The 22,921-nt window shown below is 34.8% G+C and overlaps 1 protein-coding gene across 2 annotated transcripts; it reads right to left on the reverse strand.

The window, feature by feature from the left end:
• Positions 1–11,896: 11,896 nt before the first annotated feature.
• On the reverse strand, positions 11,897–20,124 carry LOC137837284 (probable inactive leucine-rich repeat receptor-like protein kinase At3g03770). 2 transcript variants are annotated; one of them, XM_068646243.1, is made up of 9 exons: positions 19,713–20,124; positions 19,507–19,620; positions 17,831–19,228; positions 17,160–17,293; positions 14,322–14,562; positions 13,807–14,009; positions 13,631–13,683; positions 13,357–13,465; positions 11,897–12,416 (listed from the first exon to the last, which is right to left on the reverse strand). In XM_068646243.1, exons 3-9 carry the CDS (start codon positions 19,164–19,166, stop codon positions 12,141–12,143), a joined length of 2,352 nt encoding a protein of 783 aa, XP_068502344.1. In that variant the 5' UTR covers positions 19,167–19,228; positions 19,507–19,620; positions 19,713–20,124; the 3' UTR covers positions 11,897–12,140. The 2 variants fall into 2 exon arrangements, with proteins under 2 accessions (XP_068502344.1, XP_068502345.1); XM_068646244.1 differs by having other exon boundaries at positions 17,160–17,260; positions 19,713–20,079.
• Between the last annotated feature and the right edge of the window lie 2,797 nt (positions 20,125–22,921).

Below are 22,921 nucleotides of genomic sequence, written 5' to 3' on the forward strand. Positions count from 1 at the left end.
GAGGCAAGACACCCTACTTATAGGAGAGGATGCCTTGGTGGGTGATAGAAAACAACTACATATACCATACTAAAACTATGACCCAAGGTATATTATGAGCTACTAAAACTAAGGCTTTCTAAAAGCTTCTCTCTTTTTCTTCCTCTTATTTCCAAAATATCTCACTTATATATGTGAGTTTTAGGTTAACAGAGATTGGGCTGACCTAATCCCGTTTACTTTTACTAACTACACTGTTCCTATTACATTATGTAATCCTTTATCTATGGAGGTTGTTTCTGATAACTCTTGGGCCTGTGTGGTATTGGGCCTATCCTAACATTACTATCCGCCCCAGAAAACACTTTGTCCTCAAAGTGGAGTCTTGAGTCTAATTGGGCCGCTAGTGCTTCTTGGGCCATTGGCCTGTGCATGAAGGTGGTGTTGGATGAAGATAAGGGGTATGTCTTGTAAGTGGGTCGCATAAGTGAAGGTGGGCTGGGGCTGAACAATTTTAAAATTAGGGTGAAATAGAAGGAAAATGGTTGCTTGGGAATTAGGTTTAGGAGGAGGGCGTCACTTGGTCATTAGGTTTAGGAGGGAAGGGCGCTGTTGTTGTTGATTTTTTTTTAAGTGGGAGGAACAATCTTTGGTGGTTTTAGTATAGTATTTTGATGGATTAGGATGTCTAGCTTATGCAGCAAACATTATTTATCTATTGCTTCTGGGGTGTTTGTTCATCTCTTTATTCTTGGAGATTCTTAATGTGGTTTGGTTTATGTAAAAGGGTTGGGATACCCCTTTTGTATCCCTCTTAATTTAATTTCATTCTTTGCTTATAAAAAAAAAACTAAAAGCTTCTCTCTTTTTCTTATTTCCAAAATATCTCACTTATATATGTGAGTTTTAGGTTAACAAAGATTGGACTGACCTAGTCCCATTTAATTTTACTAACTACATTGTTCCTATTACATTATGTAATCCTTTATCTATGTAGGTTGTTTTTGTTGACTCTTAGGCTTGTATGGTATTGGGCCTATCCTAACATTACCCCAGGGCATAGATGCACCACTTCTCGTTTTCTACTTCTCTTGGACGACTCTTACCTAAACCCTAAACCATAGACCTACAAACACTGAATGCCAAAACACCATCCATTTTCATTTATCACCCCAAGCCCTCACGGGCAACACATCTCCCAAAACTCTATAATTCAATGGTCTAATTCACTACCTACCTATCACTGTTCTCATAGATTCAGGTAGCTCCCACAACATTCTCCAGCCTCACATTGTTCACCACCTCCACCTACCCATTACACCAAGTGATGTGAGTTGATTAGTAGATTCATTAATTTGTGACACTTTAAGAACAGAATAAGGAGGCTTAAGGAAAGATCAATGGAGTTCAAAAGAAATTACAAAAAGAGACATCCATTGATGCTCAAATCCCAAAGCCTTGGCCTTGCTCCTAGTAATCTTTTGAAGCATGAAGGATGTTGAGCTCATGGGTTGGGCTTGGGCCTCAAGCGCCTCCTCTACTTGATCTTCATCACCAAGCCCCCCCTTATCAGTGATAGTAGGCAATGGTGCCTTCATACAATGCCAAGGCATATGTCCCTTAGTGGACATCTCCCTTCAAACTTCTACATTCACCATTACTTTCTACTATTACCTATTGAAGAAGTAGATGTAGTTTTGGGTATTGAATGGTTACGCACCCTCGGGCCTATTCAGATAGATTTCTCTATACCCAGCATTGCTTTCACCCACCAGAACCAAAAAATCACCCTACAAGATGCCCCTCCATCTACTACAACTTCAACCACCTACCACCAATTATGTCAATACCTATCCACCAACTCCATTGCATCCCTTCACCTGCTTTTAATTGACAGCAACCCTATTCCACCAGTGACCTTGGATTCTGACCTACAAAACCCATCCTCTCCATTATATTCCTTTCCTTTTCTCATTCAGTCCATTCTCCTACAAAACAAAAACAATCTTTCAAAAACCCCAAGGTTTACCACCACCTAGACCACATGACCACCACACACCTCTTCTCCTTCATACCCCATCCATTAAGGTTAAACCTTATCGCTCTCCCTACTCCCATAAGGAAATTATAACTCAACTCATCTCTGAAATGCTTCAAGAGGGTATCATTAAACCCAAGACAAGCCCTTTCTCTTCCCCAGTGCTCCTCATAAAAAAAAGATGGTACTTGGCGATTTTGTGTTGATTATAGAGCCTTAAATGCAACCACCATTCGTGATCGCTTCCCCATTCTTACCATCAATGAATTGCTCGATGAACTAGGCTCAACTACAATTTTCACTATGATTGATTTATATTCAGGGTATCATCAAATTCGACTCATCCCTCACGACACTCACTAATTAGCATTTTGAACCATTGATGGACATTACAATTTTCTAGTCATGCCTTTTGGCTTGACTAATACACCCTCCACTTTTCAGGCAGCCATGAATGACCTTCTCAAATCTTTTTTAAAACGGTTTGTCATAGTGTTTTTTTTATGATATTTTGATTTATAGCCCCAATTTGAAGGAACATATTATGCACTTACAGATTATCTTAGAAGTTTTACATACTAAGAAATTTTTTGCTAAGTTATCTAAGTGAAGTTTTTCCACTTCTCAAGTCAATTATTTAGGTCATATCATTTCGGCTAAAGGATTAGCACCAGATCCAGAAAAAGTCATTGCCATACACAATTGGCCACAACCACGTTCATTCACGAAATTGTGTGGTTTCCTCGACCTCACATGATTTTATAGAAAGTTTGTTTATCACTAAGCCACTCTCATCGCTCCTCTCACCGATTTGTTGCATAACCAAAATTTACATGGAGCATCTCGGCTCAGGAGGCCTTTGCAGAATTAAAATTACAAATATCTCAAGTTCCTACACTACACCTACCAGATTTCTCCTTGCCATTTGTTGTGGAGACAGACGCGTCGGTAGTAGTTGTGGGAGTTGTGCTTAGCCAAAAGGGGCATCCGCTATCCTTCTTCAACAAGAAGATATGTCCAAGGCTCCAAGCTTCATCAGTGTATGTCCGAGAGATGTATGCAATCACAAAAGCAATTAAAAAATGGCGTCAGTACTTGTTAGGCCAACACTTCAAAATAATAACAGACCAAAAAAGTTTAAATACACTGCAGTCCCAAACAATCAAAACTCCAAAACAACAAATATGGACATCAAAGTTACAGGGATATGATTTCCAAATACTATACCGACCTGGTAAACAAAATGTGATTGCGGATGCTCTTTCACGCCAAGACATAGGTACACCTTCAATGTTGCTCGCATTATCATTGCCAATCCCATTGTTGTTTGAAGAATTACAAAAATTTTACTCCACCTTAGAAGGCACAAAATTAGTTGAAGCTTGCACTAAAGATACACCAAACCCCAGTCTCTTCTCGGTCCGTCATGGTCTACTTTTCTTTCTCCAAAAAGTGTTTCTTCCTGCTACCAACAATTTTAGAAATCGCATCCTCCAAGAATTGCATGAAGCGCCCACAGTTGGTCATTCCGGCATTAAACCCACTCTTGCTCGCATTGCTGCTGCATTCTACTAGCCGGGGTGGACTAAAGATGTCAAGAACTATGTTCAACAATGTCCCACGTGTCAACGCAAAAAGTACCTACCAACAAAGACCCAAGGGTTACTCCAACCACTTCCATTACTAGAGCAAGTGTGAGAAGATTTATCAATGGATTTTATAATTCACTTACCAACCTTAGTAGGTCACTCGGTGATATGGGTAATCTGTGACCGCCTCACGAAGTATGCTCACTTTTCTGGCCCTACCCACACAGTTCAATGCCTAGCAACTTGCCAAGCGATTCTCAATAGAGATTTGTCATCTTCATGGACTGCCAAAAACAATTGTCTCAGACTGAGACCCCTTATTTGTCAGTTCATTCTGGAAACACCTATTCAAGGCACAAGGCACAACATTAAAATTTAGTTTCGCTTACCATCCACAAACAAACAGACAAACAGAAGTCCTTAATCGGAGTTTGGAAGCCTACCTACAATGCTTTGCTGGTGATCATCCTCACACTTGCTTCCAATATCTCCATCTAGCAGAACTTTGGCACAATACGACATATCATTCCACCATTGGCACCTCACCATTCCATGCTCTGTACGGAAGACAACCTCCCACCACCCTAGATTCGCTGCACAGTCCATGCTCAGGTACCACCATTGCAGATTTGTTGCATCAACATACACTGGTTCTCCACGCTCTCAAACAAAACCTTCGTTGGACACGTCAACGAATGTGCGACCAGGCCAACCGCCACCGATCTGAACGCTCCTTTAACCCGGACAATTGGGTATGGGTACGTCTTCAACCTTACCGCCAATAGTCTGTGGAATGTCGTCCATGTGCAAAGCTCGACCTTCGTTACTCGGGCCCTTACCAAGTGATTCATCGCATCGGCGTTGTGGCCTACGAACTCCATTTACCATCCACCTTACTAGTACACCTAGTATTCCATGTATCCCTCCTTCGTGCTTTCAAAGGAACCCATGTAGCTAGTGCACTTAACTCACCCTCCCATGCGGATACTAACTTTCAAAATCCTTTGAATCCTCAATTAAGTCCCACACCAAACCCGCAAAGCCTTTCAAATGACCAACCACTTCACTCACCTAACTCTAAAGTCCTTTCCAATGAGCAATTAATGCCCCCACCTAACTTTGCACCACGTCACTCACCTAAAACACTTTCAAACCCGCAGTTAATGTGCCTACCTAACTCTGCAAATTTTTCAAATCCACCATTAAGTCATTCACCTAACTCTCTACAACCACCACCCATCCCAATCACTCACCAATGACCATGTAATACCCACACTAAAGATTCCCAACCCCAAGACCTCACACCTAACAATTCTCCAACATTCCAAAATAGCCCACAAACAAACTAGCCCAATGTTCAGCCAATACTTCCCATGTCCCAGCCCAATAACTACCCTTTGGCCCAAAACAATCCAACCACTCACTTTGAGGACAAAGTACTTGAACCGACGGATGGTACTGTTACAATTGGGCCCAACAACAATGGGCCTAAACGTCAGATTATTAAGCCCAAATGGATGGAAGATTATTTTATGTAATAAATAAGGTGTTATTAGAAATATTATGAAAGAATGTAAGGTCCATTGGGCCCATAGGACTATTTTTAACAGTAATGAAGGGCAAATAATTTTGATGTTACCCTAGTGTTCATTAATCTTACCACCGTGCTGCCAGCCTCCGCACACACTAGGCTCCATTCTACAATACCGCTACCAGCGTCTAAATCCGTTCAACTGCCAACACCATAGTCGTCACCGCGCCGCCCAATGTTACCTACAACTATACCACCCACATCTACTCCAAATTTTGCGTCCCCCTCATTCATTCCCTTTAGAACACCAAAGAATGTTTCTCCCATTAAAAAAAAAGAAAAGAAAAAGACAAGCAGCAACAACAACGCCCTCCCTCCTAAACCTAAGTCACAAACGGCGCCGCACATAACCCATCTCACACTTGAACCTAATTTCTATCCGCCTCCCACATTTTAACCTACATACCAAATGGCCCCTTACATAACTTCCCCACTTAAACCTAATAACTATCACACTTACATAACATACTAAGTGCACCTTACTTTAGCTTATTCTTCTATTTGGACCCCCAAAGTTAGCCTAATTCACTTACAAAAGCTTGTCTTTTAAAAAAACTAGAAGAAAGAACATCTGATACTCTAGCCTATGTCCAATTCTTCTTCTACTGATGTCCTTCTAAGATTTGGTGGGGCTTTGTCTTGGATGCTGAGATGATTGAATTAATTGTGAAGTATCTGTTGTATCCTTGTTTATTTGCTTGTCTAGTTGGGTTGTATCACCTGAATGAAGAGAGTTTCAACCAACAAAGAAGAGTCACTTGTCAACTTCTAATTTCAGAGTATTTAATCCAATGAGAGGAAGACATTTGTCACCATGGGGGTGGAGATTTTTAGGGTTAAAAACTGCACAATGATTGCCTTTAGCACTATAAATAAGTGTGATAGACCTCTTGTAAATGCAACTTGAATTGAGTAACCCAAATGTTTGAGTTGCGTTCACTCGATTTAGCACCAATTTGTGTGTCTAGCCTAGGACTCTTTAGAAGTTGGTCTCACCTCTTCTAACCTCTACTTCCATGTTAAGAAGTGGACTTTAAGCCTAACTCAACCTCATAAAACCGGCTCAATGAGGTGAGGTTTGCACTCACTTATATACTATGAAAGACTCTAATCTCTGGTCGATGTGGGATTTCCAACATTCCAAACATTGAATTCACCTTCCTAATCTAACCTATACCTCCATGTAGCTTCCGCATTACCTCTATAAAATCCATTCAAAATTATAAACTCCAAAACAAATAAGGATTCAAGACCAGATGTGCATCAATTTTCATCCAGATTTCTATGTGGAGGTTTGGGGGATCACAAAGTTACACACGTGGTTCACCTTATTTGAGCAATGCACGAATGTTGTGGCACACGTGACGGGACAATTCTTTCGATCGCATGGAAACAAATGAGTACCGATATTTTGACACCTCTGTTGAGGTTGCTCCAAATTACATCCGGTTGACGTGGCACTTTTAATATTAAAGAAAGAGTGTGTGGGTCCAGTTGCTGAGTTGGAAAAAAAAACCAAAATAAATCCCATTTGGAAGGTGCGTTCGAGAAAAGAGTTTCTGAAAGGGAGAAGGAGTGAGTTTGAAAAAGGGTTTTTGAAAGGGAGAGGGAGTGCGTTCGAAAAAAGGATTTGTTCTTCCATTGAGTTGTGCGTTTGAAAGGTAGTGTTGTGGATTGCAAAGGGACTTTGTTGCCTTTGCTCTTCATTGCGAAAAAACAGGTTCGAATTTGCGTTTTCGATTGCTAGGGTTTTCGATTGGTGGGGTTTTGGATTGGGCGCGACGGATAGGGTTTTTGATTGGCCGGTAAACAAGCGTGGTGATTATTGAAGGGAGACAGAAGCTTTAAAGACGAGCGTTGCCGTTAGGTATGTATTTTGGTTTGGTTTAGGGTTTGCCTTATTTTGGTTTGGTTGATTTCCGTTATCAAACGATCATTTTGTAATCTTTTCAAGAATGAATGGATGAGTGGATATGCTTATTTGCTATTAATATAAGGTTTTGTTTATAGCTATTCACTTTACTGATAGAAGCAAAGTGTAAAAAAAGCAAAATGGTTTATGTGGAAAATTCTGAATCATCAAAATTGTTGTTGTACTTCTTCACTATTTTCACGTTTGGAACTTCTTGTTTTGTTTAATTAGTACGAATTAAATTGTAAGTGTCAAGTACGGGGTCTGTTGGCTTTCTTTCACTGTTGAACTCAGTCCAAACTAATTTACCAATATCTCAAGAATCAAATGCATCAGAGTTGTTTAGGTTTGTGACCTTAAACCCAACAAATGTTCTATAGATATCAATTTGTTCATATAAGTTAAATTCATTCTTTGGTTGCAGGTTGTAATGAAGGAACCACAAAACTTTTTGCACACAAGGAAGTGTTTTATATGACATAGAAGAGAACCTTTATCATTTTTGGTGCATCACAACTCCTCACTATTTGAACATCGTACATGGGATACATTCCTATATGTATTGATAATATTTGTTGTATTGCAAGTTTAAGTTACAATCAATTTCATGTCTTCTTTGTTTGAATAGATGGTTATATAAAAACCATTCTTGCACCACTTGGTTGTACCTTGGGTATTGAACAAAATGATAACCATGATGTCTTCAAAATATAATCATTTTAAATTTGTTGCATTGAATTTCGTTGAATTGAATGACCATTAGGTTGGTCATAAAATTATTGTAATCCCCTGCATGCATGCAGTTGCAGTGAGAAAAAGCAACATGAAAGCCATAACCATGCAGAAAGTTATTCACGGGTCCCCACTTATTAACACATGGGTCCCCACTTATTAACACATGGGTCCCCACTTACAGTATTAGGATTTCTATGACCACCACATCATGGTAAAATCCACCCAATTAACATTCATACACTGCAACTATGTCTCACTTACACACAACATTCACTTCCATTTACAAGAATCCAAAAAAATATTTGAAAACAATGACCATGCACAAAGCTGTTCTTGGGTCCCCACTTCCAGTATAAGGGTTTCTATGACCACCACATCATGGTAAAACCCACCCAATTAACATTAATACAGTCCAACTATGTGTCACTTACACACATCATTCACTTCCATTTACAGGAATCCAAAAAATATTTGAAAACAATAACCATGCAGAAAGTTGTTCTTGGGTCCCCACTTACAGTATAAGGGTTTCTATGACCACCACATCATGGTAAAACCCACCCAATTAACATTCATACACTGCAACTATGTCTCACTTACACACAACATTCACTTCCATTTACAAGAATCCAAAAAAATATTTGAAAACAATGACCATGCAGAAAGTTGTTCTTGGGTCCCCACTTACAGTATAAGGGTTCCAATGACCACCACATCATGCTAAAACCCCCCCAATTAACATTCATACCATCCAACTATGTCTAAACTACACACAACAATCACTTCCAGTTCTTCGAATCCAAAAACAAAATTTAAGATAATGACCATGCAGAAAGTAATTCATGGGTCCCCACTTATTAACACATGGGTCCCCACTTACAGTATAAGGGTTTCTATGACCACCACATCACGGTAAAACCCATCCAATTAACATTCATACACTGCAACTATGTCTCAATTACACACAACATTCACTTCCATTTACAAGAATCCAAAAAAATATTTGAAAACAATGACCAAACAGAAAGTAATTCATGGGTCCCCACTTATTAACACATGGGTCCCCACTTACAGTATAAGGGTTTCTATGACCACCACATCACGGTAAAACCCACCCAATTAACATTCATACACTGCAATTATGTCTCAATTACACACAACATTCACTTCCATTTACAGGAATTCAAAAAAATATTTGAAAACAATGACCATGCACAAAGTTATTCTTGGGTCCCCACTTTTTAACACAAGGGTCCCTCTTACACTATAAGGGTTCCAATTAGTTTATTAACAAAGACCTTCACATTCATGTGCTCCAATGACAACTTTTTGCCCAAAATATGATATAAAAAAATTCTTAAACTAAATAACTTAAATGAAATTGAGAATGCTTCCATTCATGAAATAAAAGTATCTACATTGTTCACATCAACTCATAATAACTAACACTTTTTTTGTTACAATTGAAAGTGTACAATTACATTCAAAATAAGTCCAATAAAAATCAAGGGCAATCTACTTCCAAATCTGTCAATACGGCTTTTCGTTGAACGTTAGACTCATGCAGCACCCACGAAAATAGCATCTCTTGACGAAAGCGTAGGAGCTCCTTCTAAATAATATATCATGGAATCAATTTGCAATCACCAAAACTATAAATAAAATGTGTTAAGTAATCAAAATAACTCTTACCGTGGTGTAATTGGGAAAGGTGTTCCCTTCCAAGTGTTGTGAACCATCCCACAACTCCATATATTTCACAACTAAAATACCACAGTCATAACTGCATACAACCAAAATAAATTTAACCCTAAAGAAGAATTCAAAATATTAACTCCAAACCAAATTAGAGAAAATATCAAATCAAAATAAATATGAATATTACTGTCAATACTAACCTATTCGGTTGTAGGGGAACATTTTTTTTTTACCAGTGAAATTTGAGCACCACTCTTTCCAGAAAATTCGTCAAGAATTTCAAAAAGGTGTTGTAGACGATCAACCTACAACATGCAATTTAACAACAATGATAAAGAAATCCAAACCAAATATGATAAACAATGACCACCACATCATGTTAAAACCCACCCAATTAACATTCATACCATCCAACTATGTCTAAACTACACACAACAATCACTTCCAATTCTTCGAATCCAAAAACAAAATTTAAAACAATGACCAAGCAGAAAATAATTCATGGGTCCCCACTTATTAACACATAGGTCCCCACTTACACTATAAGGGTTCCAATGACCACCACATCATGTTAAAACCCACCCAATTAACATTCATACCATCCAACTATGTCTAAACTACACACAACAATCACTTCCAGTTCTTCGAATCCAAAAACAAAATTTAAGACAATGACCATGCAGAAAGTAATTAATGGGTCCCCACTTATTAACACATGGGTCTCCACTTACACTATAAGAGTTCCAATGACCACCACATCATGCTAAAACCCACCCAATTAACATTCATACCATCCAACTATGTCTAAACTACACAAAACAATTAGTTCCATTTCCAGGAATCCAAAAACAAAATTTAAGACAATGACCATGCAGAAAGTAATTAATGGGTTTCCATTTATTAACACATGGGTCCCCACTTACACTATAAGGGTTCCATTGACCACCACATCATGCTAAAACCCATCCAATTAACATTCATACCATCCAACTATGTTTAAACTACACACAATATTCAGTTCTAGTTCCAGGAATAAAAAATAATAATTGAAGCCGATGAGCAAGCACAAAGTTACTCATGGGTCCCCACTAATTAACACATGGGTCCCCACTTTCACTACCAAGGTTCCAATGAACACCACATCATGCTATATCAGTATATCAATTTCGAACGTCAGCCAACGAAATAGAACATCAATCCAAAATCCTTCACAGTCACACACCCTATACAGATTCAGTTCCCAAGATTACCTATCATCTTGTCTATGAAAAAAAAGAAGAAATTACCTACACATTGAATTTTTAACTTTAAATTTCTGGATAAACAGATGATGCTTTTTTAACAGGTTCTTGTTATGCATGCACAATCTCAAATACATCCACTATAGCAGTCAAATTTGGTCAATCACTACACAAAAATAAACACACTTACCTTCTCCTCCTTCCTCGTAGCGTTTCGAAAACCACCTTCTCCTCCTTCCTCGCAGCGTTTCGCACACCACCGTCACTTCGCATTACTCCGCCGTCAGTTCGCACTACTCCGCCGTCACCGTCAGTTTGCACTACTCCGCCGTCACCGTCAGTTCGCACCTTTGCCCTCTCCGCCGTCACCGTACACAACTTCGTCACCGAAGTCACCATTCGTCTATCTCTACACGTTCCTATGCTTGCGGGAAATTTGAATTTCAAACCCTAATACACTCTTCCCCCTTTTCAGATCACATGCCACGTTGCTTTTACCAAAAATACCAAAAGTGCCCATGCCACATCATCCATTCCTCCACGTCACACAGGTGTAAATTAGAGCAAACGGTTTGGAGGTGTCAAATAATCATTTTCCGAAACAAATACCATGCAAGTGTTTGTGCCAATCATATGTCCCTTAACACGGTGTTCCTTAACACAGTGTTCCTTAACACGGTGTTCCTTAACACGGTGTTCCTTAACACGGCGTTCCTTAACACGTGATCATGACACATTGTTTCAATATTGTTGATCTTACTTTAAATAAACTACCAATTTCCACTAAGTATTACCCTCCCTTAGTAGTCTTTAAAATAATAAAATTATATAATTAATCTCTCAATATTAAATATATGTTACTTTTAATCCCTATATTGACATATAATCAAATTGAAGAATAAATTTGAAAGGTACTTTGATATTTAGTATCTACATTGGATTATTTATAATATTAAAATAATTCATTATACAGCTTTTGTATATTTGGATTATTTATGAGAGAAGATAATAGTTTAAGAATGATATTGATAATTTATTTTAAATTTTTTGTTCTTTTTCTCTTAATTACATCGCCCAATCTGCTTTGTCACTTGGCTTCTGGTAAGAAAAAAATAAGCACATAAAATCATGAATGTGATTTCATTTCCTTTAGTTACACTATTTGAGCAACAAGTCACCACAAATACTAATTTTTTCTTTCTTTAGAATCTCAGGTAATTTAGGGGGGAAAGGTTACAACAAGAACTAACACTATTTTGTTGCTGTAAACTTGAAACTCACCTTCTCTAAACAACTAAACATTAACCTTTGAGGCACACACATCAAAACCAAAAAAGTTAAAACCTTTGTATTGACACTAATGGAAGGTCATTCGTATAGATGCCAAAGGTGAGATAGGTGAGCCATCACTACCACTTTGAGAGTCTCCTATCCATGCATCTTGGACTTGAGCTGCAAACTGCAGATTCCACAAAACATCCTCAATAGAGGGTCTCTCTGCTGGCTCTTTGACTAGGCACCTTACACAAATTTCCATCATTGTCTTCAATGATTGATCTAAGCACACCTTGCGAACTGCTGGATCTATGATGCTCCTCCTTGCTTCACCATCAGCTGTTATGCTTGCTTGCAACTATCTCATGATCCAAGATACAAACAAAATCATAAAAGTGCAAGTTAATGAAAACTACTAAGCCTAATTGTACTTTTAATCCTTCAGGTACTGAGAAAGAGCAAACATTAAATTAAGTCATATTAACAAATGTGGCAAATAACAAATTAGTTGTCACTTTAGCATTGTATGTTCAAAGTTTAATAAAAGACTAGAAGAGAGACCAAAATCACAGTATTTCTATATTTGAAGGACTCAGGTTGCACAATTGAAACTTGAAGAACTAAAATTGCATAATTACATTATCGGAAGGTATAACGATGCACTTAAGTCAAAATATTATTATTATCTTGCAAAGTAATAGTTTACTTTGATACCCTATGAGCATGTTAACTCAGGTCACATGTTTAATTATTCTCAACTCCTTATTCATTATATATCCAATGTCCTGCTTCTTGTGAATGAAGATTTTTTTATATTTAATTAACATCTTAGTTAACAAAATGTTTTCAAATATGATAAATTCATACTAATGGCAAGCATACATAGGCTTGTTTAGAAATATTAAAATGGTATTGTTAATGGAACCTGCTGTAATCTTGCAATTTAATTGTTTATTTTAATACTTTTGGGCATGTGAGTGTAAGTCCGAACTCTGCTTGTTCCAAAAAGCCTTATTTATTCATAACTAATTTATATCTTAAATTTTCCTCCTTGCTTTGTTGTGATTTTTTATTTATTTAACATTTGATTAATATCTGTGTGAGATTATGTGGAAATCAACTACCTTTTTGTCTGATGGCTGTTTCATAGTACTACTATTTTTCTCTAGTGCTAAACACTCTGACATAGCACCAGATTCATCCTTACCAGGATGTCTGCTGGATACCAAAGTTCTAAGTTCTCCAATTTGAAAAATTAAAGGGTTAAAAAGTGAATAAACCAAAATCTCCTTCATTACCAGATCTTTTAAAGTGTCCACATTCCTCGACTTTATTGTCCTTCCTAGAATGAGTTCCAGCAGGATTACTCCAAAGTCATATACATCAGACTTGTCTTCCTGTATTACACTGCAAAACCACAGCATGTTTTAAATCAAAATCTTTCTATTTTCATATCTGTATCACAGTATAATTTTTTTCATGCACTTGGATTTAAAGCATGATGAATCCTCTTTTCCATTAACAGAAAGTGAGTACATATAGCTCAAAACCAAGTAAATTTCCCTCACTCACTTTTTGTTAGCGCTAGGACTTTTGAATTCTCTAGAAGGATTACCTTGCCCAACCTGAAAGAATAAGCAGGGGTGAATACTAACTGAAGTCAATTTTATCAAACAAAATAAAAGACCAAACTTTATGGTAAAACATAGTTTATTTTTTCTCAGAAAAGAACACAGAATAATTCATACCTTCCTCATGGGAGAATACAAAGGCGAGTCATAAATTTTGATTTTTGCAACAAAATTTTTGTCAAGTAAAACATCTGTGATTTTGAGATTGTTTGAATATACACCAGGTACAATTCCTGTATGCAAATATTGGATGCCCTTTGCTACTCCAATAGCAGCTTCTATGCGTTGCATCCATGTCAGGGATTTTCTATAGTGCCTATCTGCCACATAACATGTGAAAGTGGAGGTTGTGAGAAACGTCATTATTGTCTCAATCTTCCATTGTAACTGAAATAAATGGTTTTACAAGAAAAAACTTATTGTTATCGGCTCATATGATACAAATTTAGAACTTCATGAAATTGATATACGGATATTTTAATGATAGAACTTCATGAAATTGATAAACAGATATTTTACTTTCATATTTAATATTTTTAACCAATATTGCAATTTTAAAAAAATATACAGATATTTTACTGATAGAACTTCATCAAGAGAAACTTCCATATTCAGTCCTTTCTATGAATCACCTGAGATCCAGCTCTTGAGTGTGCCATTTGGTACATACTCAAAGACAATAAATATGCTGCTGACACTTGAATCATCCAAATAACATTCAAAGCAATGTCCAAGAACACTGACTAAATGACGATGCCGGTATTTGAATATCTGCTCCATGTTATGCATAAAATCTTGAGTGCTGTAGATTTTGGTGACTTTTACACTTCTAATGGCAACAAGTAAACCGCCCTTTAGTTGACCTCTGTGCATCTGAAGAACATAAGAAAAAATATATAATTTTAAGATGAAACACAAATCAAATTACTTTCCTCATCAAGCTGATGGGCATATTATGACTGTGATAATAAAGGATGTTTTGTTGGTTGAAGGAATAAAGCACAATCTCCTAAGTATAGCCCAGTTATGTAACAAAGGATTGAAGGTAATTTTTTAATTCCACTACTTCATAATTGTCCAAAATTGTTCTGATAAAATTGTGTTATTGGAAAAAGACATAATAAAATTTATGTGGTCGATTTAAATCATGCATCATTTAACATATCATGTTTGATTGCAAATGATGAAAATGAATGGTTGTGGCATAGAAGAGCAACTCATATACGTAAGTCTCATTTAGGAAAATTGATCTCAAAATATCTTGTAACATGTTTGCCAAAACTAAACTTTCAAAATGATAAAATGTGTGTTGCATGTCAAAAAGGAAAACAAGTCAAGCATTCTTTTCAAAGAAAAATGTTTTATCAACTCAAAACCTATTGAACTAATTCACACAGATTTACTTGGACCTTCTACAACTAGAAGCATTGGTGGAACTTTTCCTGCTTGAGCATCACTAAGTGTAATATGATTCTCTGATTCTGATTTTGGGGGCTGTAAAATTGATAGGAAAATCACAAGCGGCACTTGCAATATATTAGGAAGTTCCTTAGTTTATTGGCATTCTAAGAAACAGGCTTGTGTAGCCTTCTCAACTATAGAAGCCAAGTTTATAACCGCTAGAAACTTTTGTGCTCAAATCCTTTGGATGCAATAATAGTTGGAAGATTTTGGAATCTTTCTTGATCACATTCCAGGATTATCATTCATATATGGTATTAATCAATTATTCCAGAAACTGTTGTTTTTCAAATTTACGTTTTTCTCCAGGATCATTGATTCAAAATATTGATAGTTAGAATTTTTCAGCACATGCAGTTTGTTATAAACATTTGTTATACTTTCTTTTTTATAATGCCCAAGAGGGAGAATTTATGCATGCCAAGTGTTTTAAAGATTACTTTAAAGTTTTTTGGAGTCCTAATCTTGTCTCTTTATTTTGTTTTTGTTTCTATTTTATGCAAGGGGAGCATAGAGAAAGAAGGAGCTTTCAGAGTAAGGGGGAGTTCCTTGTTATGCTTATGTACCTATGTGATGTGAAGACTCGAATGAAAGCCAAGATAGAAGAATGAAGATTTGCAATGCTGATAAAAAAAAAAGATTTGTAATGAACATGAAGTGTGGATCATCATAAAAAAGGGCGAGATTGTTGGACTTAAAAAAGAAGACTAAACTCTTAAATGAAGATGTTTTGATGATGATTGAAGAAAGAAGATGCTGAAGATGTGTCTAAGTGTTTTTGCTTTCATTGAGGATTGAGTGTTGTTTGAGTTTTTCGCACAATGTATTCACAAAGTATTTTATTCCAGCCCAGCCTATACTATAATCAGTTAAAAGAAAAGCGTTTTCATAGAGTTAAAATTATAAGTAAAAAGTTTTATGACCTTTATTAATCGATTAAGTTTCTAAATAATCCATTAAACTGTTCAAGAGAGGTTTCAGAATAGTATAATTGATTATCATTTTTGTTAATTGATTAAACCATAGAACAATTTAAGTGTTTTCAAAGTTTGCGGAGAAATAATCGATTACAATCTTGCGTAATCGATTAAATGTATTTTTTGCATTAAATGAAAAGTTGGTTTAATCAATTAACACGTGTCATAACTAATTAAAACATAAAACGTTGCAACTGTTTTTCAAATTTCATTTAGAAGAATCAATTAGGAGCTTGAAATAATCAATTGAATGCGTGAATATCAGTTTTAAATCAGCCTTTTCAAAACTCTATAAATAGTGATTGAATCTCAATCTTTCAAATGCGTTTACTATCATAAGAGCGAATTGAATAAAGATCATCTGAGCTATTTTCGTACTCTCAAAGTGTGTTTACAAGATTTCCTAATAAAAAACTATATGATCAAAATACTTGTGATATTACTTTTGCTGTGAAATTTTGGTAAATTTTTGTGTGTTTCCGTTTTGTTGTTGTTGGATCAGGAGTTAATAATGCATATATCTTCTTGGAGGATCAAGAGTTAATAGAGGCTGATATCTTTTGAAGGTGTTCAAGAGTTTATTGTTGTGGTGTTGAGTTTGTAATTGCAGGTTGCTTTGTACAAATTTATTCTTATGGAACCAGCTATTCTAAGGTTGAATAACTTGAGAGACTGGATATAGGATTAGTGGATCTGAACTAGTATAAAATCTCTTGTGCATTATTTCTTTTGTTTTATCATTTTTATTTGTGTTTCTGTCCAATCTTGTATCAAACTTGATTCACAAGTGTAGTGCATTATGGTTTTCAAATAAAAAGTGTTTGTAAAAGAATTTGAAATAAGGGAAATCTTTGTGGAAAGTTTTAAAACCAATCCATCCCTCTTGATTTAGTCAAGCCACTCATTCTTTTATACCAAATTCATCAAAAACCATGAGTGCAATGCAAGAACATATTTCATAAATCTTATGGCTCAAAGAGGAATAGTATTCTATAATCAACATAGACATTATAATTAAAACAAGTGACTTACCTTTCCCTGAGAAACTTCACCCATAAAACAAACCGAGTCAAAGTTGTTTGTAGCTGCTACAATCTCATCCAGTGAGAAAGCTCGATAAGGAGGCAGATCGACTGTTCCAAACTTCATTGTTTGAGATATATACCCTTTAGTATAGGCAAAATAAATAGTTGTCATCTATCTTTCATATGCAAATGCATTTCAGAAATAAAAATAATAATTAATATTCCATATGCTCTCTTCTAAATTCTTGTCATCCTAATCTAGTAATATTTGTTACTGGTGGATTTCTGATATTTTGTATATCAAAGCCTCAAGGATGCCACACAAGGGCAAAAACAAATGCAATTTTATATTTCCATTAAGAATTGAATAAAACTCAAGCATCTAAAGTCTGAACTGAATTACCCAATTTTCTTCAAATAACAAAGTTTTAAGCATTTATAATAGTATTGTTATTTTTTATGGTGATAATATAATTTGTTTACACAAAATTCCTATTCGCCATGGTAGTAGGCTATATATAGCCTAGAGTGTGCAGAGTCCAATAGTTCTTGGCACCAATTAACAATTGCATGTGAGATTTTTCACAATACTAAGTTGAAAAATGCAAAAATTGTATTAGGAATGTGCCTGTGTACACATACACAGACAAAGTATGCTATTCAGAGTGAGGGAGTTACTTGTATCAGAGAGTAACTTAGAGGTGTATCCTGAAGCAGCATTTTCTGATATTAATTTTGATGGAGGATTCTTGATTTTTCTTTGGACATTTCCCCTTCTGATAATGAAAAAAAGCAGTGCAACAATTGCCACTCCTCCAAATATACCACAAACTATCCCAAGGGAGAGAACTGCCTTAGATACTCGCTTGTGCTTCTTTCCCTCAGGTACTACTCCCACAGCTATGGCTTCAGTGTGGCAAAAGGGTAGTGCGTGTTGATTTTGATTTGTCTCTTCTAGACAATTTCTAGCATACAAGAAAGTCTTATCATTGGCATTTGAGATTAAACATTTTGGTAAGATCCCAGTCAGAAGATTTGAGGATAAATCCACTGCTTCAAGTCCAGGATTGCAAGACAGATTCTCCAAAAGCATTCCTGTTAACTTGTTCCCAGAAATGTTCAGATACGTAATAGAAGGAAGTGACATTAGTGGTAGTTGGAATGGTCCAACAAATGTGTTTGCTGAGATATCAAGTGTCTCAAGTTGATAACATGAGCTCATTTCATCAGGGATGCTAGACCTGAACTTATTGTTTCTTAGTACTAGAGTAACCAGTTTGTCACCAAGCTGGGGAAACCGGGGTCCAAAAGCATTATCATCCAATTCCAGCACTTGGAGATTTGCCAAACGGCGCAAATCAGGCACTGGTCCATAAAAGTGGTTATGAGAAAGTGAAAGAATTCTCATATTCTCCAAGCTACTGAGCGAATCCGGAAGTGAACCATTGAACAAGTTGTGTTTCAAACATAACACAGTTAAGGCTGGAAAGGAATCGATCCATTCAGGAAGATGGCCAGAAAACATGTTGTTGTCTAGAATGAGTGTTTGGAGATGTGACAGTGATGAGAACTCTGAAGGGATGGAACCATATAGGAAATTTGAACTCGCATTGAAAATTTCCAGTGATGACAAATGAGCAATCTTACCAGGCAATGGACCCCATATGCCAAGAGAAACCAAAGTGAGGACTTTGAGACTGGGAAGCCTAACCAGTGTTGTGAAAAAGGAATTTATTGAGAAATTTTTAGGGAGAAGTAGAGCTCTGGTTTCACCAACTATGTGCAGCTGGGTTATGGTGCCATCATAGCAAACAACAGTGAGAGAAGATGTGGAATCCGTGCTGCAAAAGTCTGTGTTGTTGTCCCAGCAGCTTAAAACTGTTGGAAAGTTCAATAGCTGTTGAATTCTTAGGAGGGTCTGAGAGAGAGAGGATTGCAGTTGCTCCGAGTGAATGATTGAAAGTAGAACTGTTACCAAAACCAGAAGCACCGAAAGATGAAGCCTATTTCCCATTACAGACAAAGGAGAATTTGTTGTATTTTAATGTGCTCTAGATTCACATCCACGGGCAGATTCTGTGCAATTCCAAGAACACATGCATAAGAAAGTGGCAAGAATATGTTGAACTGAAAAAATGGTCTATAGAATCTTTAGTGCGAATGAACGAAATAATGAGTTAATTCAGGGCAAAAATTCTGCAAGGCTGTTCAAGAAAATTCACTATTTCATGGAATAATCAACTAAAAGGAAAAAAGCTGAAGGTAGAATAGAAACACTTAAGTAAAAAGGTTCAGCCATGATATAACAAAGTAATGAGGGTACCAATGTTTAGAATACAATAGATATCACATACCCTGCTTCTATTTTAATCCAAATCAAGCAAATCTGGTTATTGCACTTGCAGACTTTCATAAGCTTCTTCCAGAAACTGCCATTTAGTCATCCATAACCAACTAGTTGATAAAATCTGAAAAATATTTCATTACATTAGCCAAATTCAAAATCTGAAGAACAAAAACACACAGCAACAAAAATAGAACGAAAAACGATCTTAATTACCTTAAGAACTTGCACAATTGACCGAAATGAAAAAAATCGAATTTTTTTCTGCCATATATTCAGAAACTCATCTGTAACAAATCTCCAAAATTTGCAGACCCGTTTCCCAGGTGTCACCGTTTCTCTGCACACACCAAGACAAACAGAAGGCACGGGCTGAGAAAGCAAAACGGAAATGCCAAAGCTCACACTCTGCACCACTTCACAAACCAACAGTTCATAATTAATTAATGAATGTACAGAATTTTCATCCATTTTTCTTCTCCTTTTGTTACGGTCATAATAAAGTGAAGCAATATATCTTCACAAAGAAAAGCAAAAGAAAAGATTCTCTGCAGAGGAGGTTTATGAAATTGTGACCCTTTATTCCTCACCATGACAGATTAACATGACATGTGAGTGTTCTTGAAACAACACATTTTTGTAATTGCATACTCTTTTAGCATAAGATAATATTTTTTCATAGGTTAAAACTAGTTATAAATTAAAAACAAGTTTTTAAAAATTATAGAAAATATTATTTTTAAACTTTTTTCCATAATAAGTTTGTATAAAGGTTAAACAACTTTTTTAATTACTAAGGCATTGTAATTTCTATAAAATATTAACTTTATATACCGTTATTAAATATAATAAATATTTAGAATAAAATGTTAAAAATAACTAATAATGAGAACGAATATAGTATATTAGGAACATTCTTTTAAAAATTAATTAAATTAATCATTTTTCTCATAATTTTGAGGTTAGATTTTTTTGTGTAGATGGGTTTGGATGAGAGTACTGTAACGTAAACTTCGGCTTTATTATCTTCTTATCTCACTTCAACTTTTACATGTACATGATGCTTTTGGCGCCATTTTATTTTTTGCTTTTGTATTTTTAACCGTTGGAGGACGAATCCCATGACTTTTTTTTTATATATATTATGCTTTCAAAATTCTAAAAGTTGTATAATTTCTTGATAGAATGAATTTAAATATAAATATATATAATAAAAAATAAATTTATAAAAAATATTAAAATAATAATATTGAAAGTTATAACGTAGTTGTATAAAAAAATTATTATAAATATATCATTATTTTTTTAACTGTGTAATCATTTAGGATATAAAAAAGTAAAGGATAAAGGAAATCTATGAAGACTTTTTTTTCTGATTTTTTAGCTGTTTCTAAGATTAAAACAAAATGTTTTTGATAATTTCAGGTATTTGTTTCGAATAATAACTAAAATTTGTAAGTAAATCTGAAAATTAAACTGTTTTGGTGAACATGAAATTTGTAGTGTATGATTATTTTTCAACAATTTATTTTCTTTCAGTTTCATATACCATTGTTCTCATAAATTTTGATTTTCTTTTCGAAATGAAATTATTTATTTGTAACTACTTTTCATCAAATTTTCACAAACAAAACCTAACTCGAATTATATAGTTGAGCTAATTTAATTTTTCCAACCATATCTTAATTACAATGAAATGTAAAGTATTTGTTTATTTCATTTTGAACAAGAAAACTATGTTTTAAATTTTTTTTTGTCTTTTTTTTGTTTTATAATAATGATAAATACCTTTTGTTAGTGGACCTAAAACATAAACTTTATTAACCTTAAACTTTAACATTATTTATCAGGTTAAATTAACTACTTTGAATATGTGTCTAGCTTAAAAAATTATTCTATACAAAAAGCTTAAAAAATTATAATTGAGTCTTTGACTTTGAAAAAGCAAAAAATAGAAATAGATTCCTGAAAATTAGTTTTTGACGGCTTAAAGCCTATCAGAAGGATTAGTCTTAAAAGTTAAGAGTTTATTTAAGAAGTATAAAAAATCGAGAATCTAATATTTTTATAATTTGTAAACCTAAATAAAAATTCTCAATAATTTAAGACCATGATTAATTCAACCTATTTTTATACCATATTATTATATATTTTCCCTCTTTTTTTTTTTATTTCCATGGTTATTGATAGCTTCCATCGTTTTCCTTCTTTCAGGAAATTTTCAGTTTACATGAAAATGGTGAGATTTCATGTGTTTGTAGGTTTAAGGGCGACTAGTTTCGTAACTTGTTAACAATTATGAATACAAACGTTAAATTTGTAGATTTAATAATTTTTTCTTAATTTTTTAATTTTGTTTTATTATTTTTTAATATTTTTAATTTAGTCTCGTTATTTTAAAAAATAAGTTAATATGATTATTTTATTAGATTTACGGGGACAATGTTAGTTGTATAACACATCACATTCGTTATTTATGTTACATATCATGTTAATAAGTCAACTTTGACTCATGACATGTCATGCATCATTCCTTATTTATGTTATATGTCATTAATTTGATGAAAAATATCCGTTTTTCAAAAAATTTACCAGATAAAAATTGTTAAAATAGTAGTACGAAATTAAAAATATCATCATTATAATAAGACAAATTGTTAAACTCAAATTTGTATAAATATAGATAGATATCTAGAAGTTTAAAATATATATATATATACATTATTTATGTAAATTTGATTTTCACAAACATTTTATACATACTCAGTTTAAGGGTAAGGGTGATCTTTGTTAAAGGTAGTTTAAAAGAGTGAATAACTTTATTTTTGTTTTCAAAGCTCAAATTGAGTAGTAAAGGAATTATTTTCATAATGTTGGATAAAGAAACATGGTCACACATAATTTCAAATCATGTTGTATTTTTAAAACTTTAATCTAAATCAAAATGCAAAACCTCCCCTTGTGTAGTTTTAAAAATCTCATTTAAAAACTCCTTGATAAAAATTTGTTTAAAAAAACTCTCAAAATAACTCTCCTTCTTGGGTTAGTGTATATAGTAATAACATGTAATGTAAAAGGAGATAAGGAGGCAAGAAAATGTACATATTAATTTATATTGGTTCATCTATTGCAAGAGACTAACTCATTTCTTGACCAACCAATTCAACTAGGCAGACTAATACTGTAAAGTACACTTAAGTATCCTTTGGGCTTGTAGTTGTAACATGTAGAAATTTATAATATTTTTAGAGTTAATAATAGCCTGTTAGACACTTCGATCATGTGAATATACAAATTTTTGTTAAGAATCTATGTATACTTTATTTGGTTTTAGTCATAAACTTATACAATTATAAAAAGAAAGAGATCAGAGTCTCAAGCATTAAATAATGAATAGAGATCAACCCCTGAAGTTGACTAATAAC

This window comes from Phaseolus vulgaris, chromosome 4 (assembly GCF_000499845.2).
Source record: "Phaseolus vulgaris cultivar G19833 chromosome 4, P. vulgaris v2.0, whole genome shotgun sequence".
In the NCBI taxonomy this organism is placed as follows: Eukaryota; Viridiplantae; Streptophyta; class Magnoliopsida; order Fabales; family Fabaceae; genus Phaseolus; species Phaseolus vulgaris.

Bases quoted from the DNA above. Each gene is read 5' to 3' on its own strand.
- LOC137837284 (XM_068646243.1), bottom strand. From the start codon at position 19,166: ATGGGAAATAGGCTTCATCTTTCGGTGCTTCTGGTTTTGGTAACAGTT. The intron at 17,294-17,830 runs GTAACTCCCTCA...CCTATACTAAAG, and splicing joins TAAGTTACTCTCTGATACAA to GGTATATATCTCAAACAATG. The intron at 13,684-13,806 runs GTATGAATTATT...TTATTCTTTCAG, and splicing joins TGTATTCTCCCATGAGGAAG to GTTGGGCAAGGTAATCCTTC.